The 12641-nt window shown below is 42.8% G+C and overlaps 2 protein-coding genes across 2 annotated transcripts; both read left to right on the forward strand.

Moving 5' to 3' along the window:
• Positions 1–7256: 7256 nt before the first annotated feature.
• B0H65DRAFT_273914 (alkali metal cation/H+ antiporter Nha1 C terminus-domain-containing protein) lies at positions 7257–10465 on the forward strand. Its single transcript, XM_062822781.1, has 2 exons — positions 7257–9477; positions 9535–10465. Exons 1-2 carry the CDS (start codon positions 7354–7356, stop codon positions 10453–10455), a joined length of 3045 nt encoding a protein of 1014 aa, XP_062679807.1. The 5' UTR covers positions 7257–7353; the 3' UTR covers positions 10456–10465.
• Positions 10466–11019: 554 nt separating this feature from the next.
• On the forward strand, positions 11020–12313 carry B0H65DRAFT_273942 (mitochondrial import receptor subunit tom-22). Its single transcript, XM_062822782.1, has 2 exons — positions 11020–11253; positions 11693–12313. Exons 1-2 carry the CDS (start codon positions 11166–11168, stop codon positions 12067–12069), a joined length of 465 nt encoding a protein of 154 aa, XP_062679808.1. The 5' UTR covers positions 11020–11165; the 3' UTR covers positions 12070–12313.
• The last annotated feature ends 328 nt before the right edge of the window (positions 12314–12641 follow it).

Consider the following 12641-nt stretch of genomic DNA (forward strand, 5'->3'; position numbering starts at 1 on the left):
AAAATCGACTTTTCCGTTGTAATAGAGCACTTAAAAACTATATAATTCACCCTATATAACGTATTCCTTAATAAAAATATTATTATTTACATTTAAAATATTATATAAAGTGTTAAAATATATTAGATAATTATATATGGCCAGCTTATCGCCGCTTTCGAATTTCTCTCCGGCGATATTCAATTCGAAATATCTAAACTAAACACAATTACTACAATTAACGACTTTATCTATTAGATAGCCTATCGAGAGAGCATTCTTCACTATAAAACGAACGAAAAATATACCCGCCGAGTAAATCCCCTAAATTAGAGCTGTAGATTAGGAACCAACCGGGGTAGTTTTAATTAATAGCAGTATTAATACCCGAATAATTTTAGAAACCGGAATTAATAGAACTAAGGTTACTAGAATAAGAATTAGAGTTACTAGAATCAAAACTACGGATAATATTAACCAACTTAAAATTAAAGATTAAGACCTGGCTATTAGTAGTAATAATCAGGCTGACTATAAAATTAGTAGCAATACGGTTAACGTTAATTAGTTCCTAAGAATCGTCGCCTACTAGTACTAACCGCCAATAATATATACTATTTTACTAGCATCGACGACGATCTTTAAAGTAAAACCTACAGCCAGCCTATGGATTAAATATAGGCGTTTTTTTTAAGCGTTAACCGAAGAGGTGCCCAACAAGGAATATAATAACGAAGGTTACCGCGCTGGTAACAACAATACCTATATCGACGTTAATTACAATAATATTAACTATATCGATGTCGCCTAGTTTAGAATAGTGGCGCATCGTCCCCTACTAGTAAAACTTCCGTTATAAAGTCTGCGGCTAGTCTTTTTCTAGTAGTAATAAGCTTTATAGCTACGTTCGTAACCGTTATTCTAAAGAATAGAAAAAAGTCGCTTTTACTATATACGCTACCTTATTCCTTAATTTAAAAAGTTAGCGCCCCCGTCCCTAATAAAGGCTTTAAATAAGGGCGCTAAACGCGAACTTGCGATAATATTACGTCCCGAACCTAATAGGCCTATAGTTTATATATAAACGTAGACCTTACTAGTTAGGCCTTTAATAATAAATTCTAGCTACGATGTCGATATTAACTTTAGATATAGGTAATAAATTTATTTTAAATTCTAAATTATTCTAGAGTTTTAAAGGCCTAACGTTGAATACAATATATACGGAGATATTAATTGTTTAATATCTTTTGCCAACGAAGATTACACTAAGCGTAATTACTTTAATATCTAGATCTAGAAAAGAGCGACGCCCTTAATTATACAGGGTATTAGAAATAACGTTTACTAAATAACTGACTATATAATATTATTTATATATTTTTAAAGAATTTACAATAATTAATTAGTAATGGTTTATTTCTAACGAGAGGTCGTATTCGTTAGAAAGTTAGTAGTAAATATATTGATAGGTATAGATATTTTGGGACTGGAAGGCTTCGATATTATTAATTCCCGAAAGTACGCTATCGTCAAATTATGCGAGATAACGATCCCTATAGAGGTTAGATTCGGGCGACTTTCTAATAATCGAATGGTAGCGTTATAAAAGTACTATTTATTACCTAAATCTATTATCCCTATTATAGTCTAGTACTCCGAAGTCGACGAATTCGAAGATTATATTTTTGAACTACCGTTAGAGATTACAAATTTTGGTATTTATATATTATTTACAACTAGATCCTTAAAATCTCTAGCCGTTATAAGTCTTTACCCTTACTATGCTATTATTAGTAAAAATCAAGCGGTTGGCTACCTAGTTTCTATTAATAAAACTTATTACAGCGTTGAAGTAATTAATAATACTAGCTAAGCTATTGCCTTTATATACTACGGCCCTAAGAGATATATATCTGAATTACTGTCAGCCAACGATATTATTCTTTATTTAACCAGAGTCTAAATTTATTGGGTAAATAAAGCGGTAGTTAACGCGGTTAGTCAGGTCCTAACGAAATTCGAGAATGTATTTAAAAATAAAGGTTTTATCAAAATCTTTGAAGAAGAATGAATAAAGATTATATTAAAAGACGATTAGTAGAACTATATATTTAAATATAGCCGGATCTATCCCTTTAGGGTAGATAAATACGTAATTGTAAAAGATATAGTTAGGAAGTTAATTAATAGTAGAAAGATCGAGCTTACTTATTAATACGTGCCTTTTACGTTCCCTATATTCGTTATTTGGAAGATAGTTAATAGTATTAAAAAAAGCTATATAATCGTTAATATTCGGGGTTTTAATAGGATGGCCGTACTAAACGCTTACCTTATAGAAATTTAAGACGAAATATTTAGAAATATTATTATTAGAAAAGTAAAATTTATTATTATTTTGGATACTATTGCATTCTATTACTAATAGCGCGTTTACCTTAAATTTCGATAGGCTTTAACAGTAACTATATCGGAAGGTTAATTTATTTTCAATTATATAATAATAGGATATAAGCATTTAAATATTTACATTTAATATTAAATAGATTTTATATTAAATTATATCCCTATTATAGAATTATATTATAACGATATTATTATATTATTAACAATATTAGAAAATTATATTAAGGACTTTATAATTATACTAAATACGTTTTACTATTATAATGTATTTATTAGCCTATTTAAACTATTTATAGCTTTTCCTAGCGCTATCGTTTTGGGTTGCTTTGTCGACGGTTTTTTAATATTGACGACCGAAGAGAAGTTGGAAACGATTTTAAAGTTGCAATTCCCGACGAATTTAGTTTAATTCGATTATTTTGTCGGATTGGTATTTTAGCTGTACGAAAATGTACTTTTATTTAGAATCTTAATTTAACCTTTAGAGTAATAAAAAACTGAATTAATTAATAAGTTTAAGACTATTGCCGATGGCCGCCCGAAGAAAGGTAAACGATATACTTAGGTTCTAATAGTCTTTATCGACTATTTAATAGATAGTTAAATCGCTTTATTCGAAATTATAAAGCGAGCTATCGCTAATAACGTTAAGTTCTAACTTTACATTAATAATAAACGCTTATTTATTGATTTTAATATGCCCGGTTATAGAATTAGAGTCGAAGTTTATTATATTGAAGATGAGACTATATTAAAGCTATTGGGTTCCAAATAGAAGAATGACTATATTTCCTCCCCGATTAGCGTGTTAGACTATTACCTTCCTGTCCCGAACCTTGATATAGGCCGAGTATAGATATTGGCTAACTAAAATGGAAGTGTTAGGCTTTATTTGGATTTTATAAAAATATAGGAAATAGATTGATATAATAATTATTCCCCTTATAATTATTTATACCGACTATCAAATAATTATTAGACTCTTTAAATAGGCTGATATTATATATTTAATGGTAGTAAGCGCTTTAAATAAAAAGTTTATACGAGCTATAGAATATATAAGCTAATTCTAAAATTTAATTTATATCTTCTATAAGTTAGGTAAATAGTATATAATCCTTAATACTTTATTTAAATTTTTCCGCGTCGACGACCCTAAATACCCGGACCCAACGATAGAGGGTGGATTTAATTCTCTACCTAATAATTTTAATGAAAGATAAGCGGTTTATTAGATTTTTTATTAATAGGTTTAACTAATCTTATTATTACCCCTTAGAATAGAAATAAATATTAACGTTAGCCTGGGAATAGAGCTAAGAATTATATTAATTTAAATAGAACCGAAATTCTACAAACAAATTTAAGAAAGTTATAAACAAGATCTATACTAGAAAAAAATCGCTGAACTATTAAAATAAAATGCTAAATTCCTTACGCTAAATTAAGTTTTAATCCCCTTTAAGTAGCGTAACGGGTTCTTTTAGTATAAAGTATAGGGTAGCGCCGCCTAAGATAGATTCTATATTCTGCGTAGATTATATTTACTAATATTATTCAAATCGTTTTACGGTAATAATTATATTGGATTTAACCGCCTAAATAAATATTTCCAGTACTATTTTATACTTTAAAGCATTTACGAATTGAAATGCTATTTAAAAGCTTATCCTAGTTACTTTCGTTTTAATAAGTACTATTATTAATTATATAGAAACTTTAATCCTATTATAAATCCGCCGTACTCTTATTATACTATTAATATCGATTTTATTTTAGGTCTCTCAGAAGGAGAATTTAATACTATAATGATAGTTATTGATCGCCTAACTAAATAAATAATCTTGATCCTAAGAAAATTAACTTAAATAGTAGAATAGTAGGGGTATCGATTAGTTTATAAATTACTTCTATTAAATTAGGATATCCCCAAAATGATTATATTTAATAGGGATCCAAAATTTTTATTTAACTTTTCGATCGGGATATAGCGAAGCCTAGGAACTAAACTGCTATATTCAATAGCGTATTACCCTTAAACTAACGGTTAAATAGAGCGTATAATCCAAATAATTTAATTAGCACTCTATTATTATATTATTTACTTTAATAATTAAATAAAATGGGTTAATATAATCCTACGCCTTTAATTCGAATATAATAACGCTATAGTATTATTAATTAGTATATCTCTTAACGAAGTAATATTCGGTTTTACGCCTAATTATATTCCCAACGTATTCGTTAAGTATAAACTTAAGAAATTATTAGACTTTCCGATATATAGAATTTCGATTTATAATAGTATTATTTTAGCCGGCCTAATAGCGAAATATTATTATAATAAATATCGCTAGCCGATATTCTTTTTTATTGGAGATAAGGTCTATTTTAGATTATATAAAAGTTATATAATTTTTAAATTAAATAGAAAATTTGATGCTTAATACGCTGGCCTGTTTGAAATTATTGAGAGGATTGGGCACTTAATATATAGGTTCGAACTCTTAGAATTTTGGAAAATTTATAATGTTATTAGTATCGATTATTTAGAATTAGCCCCCTTCGACGTTTACAGCCATTTACTTCCGGTTATAAGATTAGTTCGAATAGCCGACTATTTTAAACGTATTATTAATGAGAGGATATTGTTTGGCGGAAAAGTTAGGAGATATAAGCTGGAGTACGAAGGTTTGGGACCGGAATATTTAGAGTGGAGGATTGCGAAGTAAATAGGCGAGAAAGGCGTAAAATTAATATAGGATTGGGAAGATAGGAAGAAACGTATTGTTATTAAGGATTTGATTGATTGAGGAATTGAGAAAATCGATAGTATCGATTTAAGGAGCTAACGGAGTTATTAGTACTAATTTCGAAAATAATAGTATTTTTACTATATTTGCCTATTATAATTATTTATATTTTTGCTTGCGAGGGCGTAGCGTATTTTTTGAGGTAGTAGATTGTTGAGCGCTATACCGCCTTCCCTATATATAGAAGGTATACGGTACGAGTAGGTGCAACCTATATAGGGTGTGTATAGAGTAGAGTAGTATTTAGCTAAACCTCCTAAGCTACAGGCTTGAGGAGGGCATCTTTACCGAATACATCGAACCCAGGTTCTTGCTATACAGCTCCACCAGGCAGTCCTCACAAGACTCTTGTGACCCCCGTGTTACTGATGCACCAAAGACCAAAGACGGAATATGCATTGCAGGATGCAGCTTTGATACAGAACTGAATACCGGATTCTACCAGACCGTGCAGACCCATCCCATCATTACACTTCTTCAGTGCAGTGGGGTGCATGCTATGATGGTCGCTGTGAGACGGGATGGATGGAATGGAGCAGGAGGTTGGTTCCCGTCCCCATGGAAGTCCCTTTCTGCCTTTGTGAACGATGCCCCACCTGTATCCAGCTTTTGCAGCGCTGCCGTTAGCCACCATTGGGGAACGCTCCACCAATCCCACGATATGATTGGCCTTTTCTCGACCGCCAAGGTTAGTCTTGATGGTATCAGACCCACAATCCCAGTCGGGATATTGAGCACGTCCACTTACAAGTTGAGTTGTTTAAACCACATGCGTTGGTACTGTGCGCGCAGACCGATGCCCGTGGCGCAGACGCCTTCTTCTCCATGACGGGCCATGGGTGATGGATCATGTCCTGCCAGTCAAACAAAATCTGCCTCTCTTGGCAGATGATAACTCTGCCGGCCTTTGCCTGGTTCTCGATGACTTTTATCTTGTGCCATTCCCCGCTGCCGTCTTCCCGTCCTGGTCTGCTTCAATGTTGACCTTTCATCCATCGCTTCTTTCCTTCTTTTTCTTTTCGGGTTCGGAAGTCTTCCATGCGCCGTGTTCATTGTTGATCACTGCCGTCCGCCGTCTCAAAGCATCACTCATTGGCACCTCTTAGTGGCACTGTTTACGACTATCACCTACTACTACAACGTTCCAGTACCTTCAAGTTGAATCGCGACTGGTAATGGAAAGAAGGATTTTCCGCTTGTCGAGGTCTCGTTGTTCAGTTGCGACTGTTATCAAGTCTTGAAGGTCTACTAGACAGCGACTGCGACGACAACGCAACTTACGTTTACGACCAAAGCGCTACCTTCCCGCACCAAGTCACGTCGTCGCTGCTATTCTATTTGGCTTGGCGCTCGAGATCGAATTCGACCGAAAAGGGGCGAGAGGGGGGAATTCGGAGGGAGAGAGACAAACACCAATCTTGCAAGGCACAAACAAAATCCTAACTACAGCCCGGCGAAATTCTTCGGCTGCTCTTCCGCCTTCGCTTTCCGATACCCGATATCCTTCAACGGTCGTGTAGCATCCCTCCGTCGCCACAGCTTCCTAACACCACGCCGCTTTACTCCTGTACGCTACAAAGCTCCATTGGCTTCCGGCTCCTATCCAGGTTACTAATTGGCTATTTGTTGGTTGGAACAGCGTTCGTGGCTCGTCTTGGTTCTTTCTTTCAGAAACGAAACACAGGCGCATCTTCTCCAGAACCCACCCGGTTCAGATACACAACAGCAGGGCTGAGGCTGAGTCAGGATCCGCCTGCGCGCGCCACTAGGTCATCATCGGGCAACGGGCAAGAATATCGGTTGACCGGGACATTGGGGATCCCCCGGCCTAGAAAGAGGGAAACGTCCCGTCTGCGAGTCGGTAAACTATCGCAGGGCCATCCCGTACCGTTAGCTCCGGCATCTTGGACCCTGTTCCTACAAAGGACCCCAGGCCACCAGCCTCCTCCGCCCCACATCAAAATAGAAGAAGGAACAGGTCAAATCTTCTTGTTTCTGGGCATCAGGTCAGAGTGAGTCGCTTTTGTTCGACTTTTCGCCTTCTGGTCTTGCTCATCAACAGTATATCCTTTCGACTTTTGCGCCAACTGCTTGCGGAGCACACGACGACAACCGGGTTTTCTTACGGCTTGTCCGTACAAGACACGACAGGATGGCGTGGGACAAGCTTTCCATCACCAGGCCCCACCTGGTGTACATCATCCTGGGCGGCTTCACCTCTCTGTTCATGCTGTGTTCTTCCATCATTAAGGAGCGCATGTACATTGGCGAAGCTACTGTGGCCACTCTCTGCGGCCTCATCTTTGGCCCTCATGCTGCCGGCCTTATAGACCCCATCGAATGGGGTAACATAGATATCGTTACGATCGAGTTCTCTCGCCTCGTTCTCGTCGTCCAGTGTTTCGCCGTCGGAGTCGAATTGCCAAAGTTCTACATGGAAAAGCACTGGAGATCCGTCACATTCCTCCTTATTCCTGTCATGCTCTGGGGCTGGCTGATCACCGGTCTTTTTGTCTGGTGGCTGATTCCACCCCTGAACTGGCTCGAAAGTCTGGTTGTTGCTGCCTGTGTTACGGCTACGGATCCCGTCCTCGCTTCATCCGTTGTCGGTAAGGGCAAGTTCGCAAAGAGAGTGCCCAAGCATTTGCGAGATCTGCTCTCTGCGGAATCCGGCTGCAACGATGGCATGGCTTTCCCCTTCATCTACCTTTCTCTATACCTCATTCTAGACCACCGTGAGGCCCGAGAGGTATCATTCCATTGGATCGTCTTCACCATTCTCTACGAGTGCGTTTTCGGCGCCATCTATGGCTTCATGGTCGGCTATATCGCACGCCACGGTATCAAGTATGCAGAGAGACATGAGCTGATCGACCGAGAGAGTTTCCTCGTCTTCTACTTTGTCCTGGCTCTCTTTTGCGCTGGGTCTGGTAGTATCCTAGGCGTAGATGATCTTCTTGTCGGCTTCGCTGCCGGCGTCGGCTTCTCCAACGACGGTTGGTTCACAAACAAGACGGAAGAATCCCACGTATCTAACGTCATTGATTTGCTCATCAACTTGGCATACTTTGTCTACCTCGGCACCATCATTCCTTGGGAGCAGTTCAACAACTTCGAGATCGGACTGGGCGCTTGGCGCTTGGTCGTTCTCGCCATCATGGTCATCCTCTTCAGACGAATCCCCATCATGATGGCTCTGAAACCATTGATACCCGACATCAAGACATGGCGCGAGGCTTTGTTTGCTGGTCATTTCGGTCCCATTGGTGTCGGTGCTATCTTTGTCGCCATTCTGGCGCGCGCTGAGCTGGAGCACGAGGATCCTGTCCCCCTTGCCGATATCTCCAGCATTAACCCGAACAATCCGCACTTCCACCTGATTAGACTGGTGTGGCCCATTGTTACCTTCTTGGTAGTGTCTTCGATTATCGTCCACGGCTCATCAGTCGCCGTGTTTACGCTCGGCAAACACATCAACACCCTTACCATCACCATGTCATACACGCAAGCCAACGAAGATGGGCCTTCCTGGATGAACCGCTTGCCCCGCATCACTTCGGTTTCCCGCTCTCAAGCTAGGAACATGTCGGATACCGAAGATGATATGAAGATGCCTGAATTCCCCCCTGGCACGTTGCCCCCTACTGGTCTTCCAGGTACCTTCTTGCGTCGCCAGAAGGAAGAGGATAAGGATACCGGGCGTCGGGAGCGGTCATCATCGGCCAACGGCCGGCGTCGGAGAAAGAGATGGGATGACGGGATCGGACCCGGAGGCCCTATTAGCCAGTCAGCAATCTTCCCCCAGCGCCGAAGCCAAAGCGAACAAGCAATCGCTTCGCCTCATGATGAGATGTCTCCTGAGCCATCTGACACTACGCGGTTGTCACCTTCGGATGCCCTGACTACGTGCCGCTCGGCAAGAAAGAGTGAAAAGGAAAGATCATCTGATGAAACCGCCTCCCCCTATGAACCGAGCCCCACCTCTGGACAGAGGGATCAGGAACTTGAATACTATGACGAAGGCGACCATGTCATTGTTGAGGATCGCGAAGGAAATGTTCTGGCCGTGGAACCCCCTGCTACCGGCGAAGGCGAGAATCCAGTGGAAGCTCTCAAGGAGAAGCTTGAGGCTGAGGCTGGGCCATCGGGATGGAGCTATGACGCCTTGAAGAAGAAGATTCAGAACTGGCGTGAGGAAGAAATGGCAAAGCGCAAGGAGAAGGAGAAGTCTACTAGGAGAAGTGAACCGGCCAGAGCGTACCAGTTCGGTACAACGGTTAGTACACCGCTGATGCACCCCCTATGCGCTTATTCAACTAACATTTTGATGCAGATTATTGTCGAAAATGAAGATGGCGAGGTTCTTAAGAAATATGAACTGCCTTCCGGGAAACCAGAAAACGATTTTGTTTCCCAGGGCTTGAAGTACATGGGTATCAAGGCAGGAGACAAATCAGCGGTCGCAGGAAGTGCAGCTGGTGGCGAGGGCTCGGCCAGTAGGCCGGCCAAACCAACGAAACGTCCTACGTGGGCTTCGGCCGTGGTTGGTGGCGGCGATGCGTCGAAAAAGAAGAATGCGGTGGAAGAACAAGAAGAGGACGATCGTCATATTCGCTTCACTATTGGTGGTGTTGGCCAACGCATGAACAAGGAGGACTTCATCAGGGAGATGCAGAAGTTGGACAAGAGTACGCGCAAGGAGGTTGTGGACCAGTCCAACGCATCAAGCGCTGTCAAGAACCTAGCCAAAGCGGACCTTACGCCTAAGCAGCCACAGCAACCGCAGCAGCAGCAACCGCAGCAACCACAGCCGGCGCAGCGCAGAGGATCTCCTGCTGGATCTGTCAAGTCCAGCCACAGCAAGGATAGCTTACGCTCCACAAGACAAGGGCGTCCTGAGAAGTTGGAAGTGATGAGCGGAGGCAGCAATCCCGAACGCAGTGAATCGCCGTCGAGGTCAAGGTCGAGGTCGCCTTCGCTCCTCACGGCAGAGGGAGCGTCAGCAGCCCCGAGCAGGGACGTCCCAGAAACAGCAGCCGAGCGGAGACGTAGGTTAGCGGTGCTCCAGAGCGTTGGAGATGACGGGGAAGGAGAACACGGCGAGACGCCAGCGGAAAGACGACGCAGAGAGGCTGCTCTGGGCATGTCTTCGGGCGCAGCGGAGGACGAGGATAGCGAGGATGATGATACCCCCAGGATTCCGCCGCCGAGGAGAGGGATCCGGTTCGCGGAGCCGACCAGGCGGGAGACATGAGTTAAACTGATTGACTGACTTAGTGAATAATGTTTGTTACGAGGATTGGGCATGAATGAGGTGCATATATGTACGGGTCTATGGACAATAAAAACCTGAAGAGTAGTGTAATGAGATGGAGGGAGGGTTGTTTGTTTTCGATGTTCATTTTTCTATATAGATATTTTGAGCGATGATTGTACATGCAGCGGCGGCAATATCAAGATGGCATTGGCAGTATTGACGGACTTGTATGAATTCGTGCGTGGCTATGTGAGGACCAAACTGAACCTGAGATCCATCCCATCAACATGTGGATGGCATGACATTGCATCCGCCATCACTGTAGTGGTGGAAAATGGGGGAGTTGGAGAATCTGGGGAAGTACATGTACCTAACCGCTTAATCCTCGGTCCCGTGAAACTGCGTCATGCCTGATATGGCCTAGCGTCCGATAAGAAAACTCGTCATGGTCGGTGCTTGCGAACCTCGAGCGATTCAAGGTCCAACTTTTTGAGACTCCAGCTCACTGCAGTGTCCAGCAGAGTTGCCTTTGCCCACGCGCTGTGCCTGTATCCACTTATCCGATTTCTCCGATTTCCCAATTGCAACAAACATCCACAAACCCGATAACATTGCCTCGATTCCATCAGATACCTGTCGGGTCCAAGTCACCACCAACCACCACCACCACGACCAACGACAGTCCTTCTATCCACACATAATTCAAAATGGTCCAGCTTACCGAGGTCGAGGACGAGCACTTCCAGCAGCCGCAGGTCGGCCCTGAGGAGGACGACGAGGATTTCACGGACACTGGTGAGTGAAGCATTCCTCTACTGTCGAGGACAAACAAAGAGAGGAGTCTCGGGCTGGAGGGGTTGTAAGGACTTGTACGACTACGTCACTGTCGCCATCACCCACTACCGATGGCATCGCGAAGCCGCTCATCCTCTTTGCCACCACGACGCCAACGCCGAAACGCCAACTTCCCAGACGCCAGTTGTTAGTCAATGCCAACATACCTACACCTATATACACGCCTACCTTCAACATGCAACAAGATACTTCGAGTCCTGCCAGCCCAACAACCCAAGCGCCATACCACCCACTCTCCAATCCAGCTTGAACCTCTCTAGCCCGGAGTCCTCTCGATACAACACATCATCACCATGGCCCTGTTCTCCTCTTGAATCTAGACAGATAGTCGGAAAGACAAGGTCAAACCCACTAACCCTACGCCTCTACCTATAAACAGACTCCGAGATCTCCGTCGACTCCGACTACGAGCCCCAAGAGACCTTCGCCGACCGCCTGTACGCGCTGCGCGACATGGTCAGCCCCACCACGCGCGGCTGGTTCTACCACAAGTACGACGCCACCACCAACTTTGTCAAGTCGACGCTGTCTTTCGCCGGCCGCGCCGCCTGGGCCGTTTCCGTGTCCGGTCTGCTGATCGGCGTCCCCTTCGCCATCGCTTTCGCCGAGGACCAGAACTACGCCGCTATGGAGCAGGAGGCGCGCATGCGCGAGCTCGGTTCTGATGTCCTTACTGCTGGTGGTGAGGGACAGGCGGGTACCGCTGAGAAGACGTTGGCTGCCATTGGTGGTGAGGGGGCTAGGCCTGCGCTCTAAGGAGGGAGGCAGCGAGTCTTATTGTGGAAATGAAAAAGAAGATGAGCGAGGGATGGATGGTTATTGTGAGCCGGGAGATGTGGAGGGGAGAGAGAGATGGCTGGTCAAAGGGCGGCGGGTTGGAAACCAGCGTTTTCAAGATGGGGACCGTTTGGGAAAAAGAGCTCCGTCCGAGTTCTTTCCGGCGGAGGGCCTTGATCGGATACACCAAATCAACAACCGGTTTTACAACTTAACGCAGTCTGATCAGACAAGACCGGCCAACGAAACGACACCTACGGAATCCCGTTCCTGGGCGAAGAATAGAAGAAGGCCAGCATCGTTGACCAGATTACGATGATCGTCTCGCCATCCCTCACGTTTGGCATTTCCCATCTCCCGAAATTCCACTCACTTCTCCCGGCTCAAAAAATCACCACACACTGTATATTATCTGGACCCGGACTTGGGTATTTTGGGTTGTCCGCCACTTTGCATCGTCATTGTAATGGTATTCTTTAAGCGTGCCACGGGAATATGGATACTCAAAAAGGAAAAGGGGGGCAATGGTTTTCCCAATGGCGTGTTTATGA

Source organism: Neurospora tetraspora (assembly GCF_033439725.1).
Source record: "Neurospora tetraspora strain CBS 560.94 chromosome Unknown B0H65scaffold_6, whole genome shotgun sequence".
NCBI lineage: Eukaryota > Fungi > Ascomycota > Sordariomycetes > Sordariales > Sordariaceae > Neurospora > Neurospora tetraspora.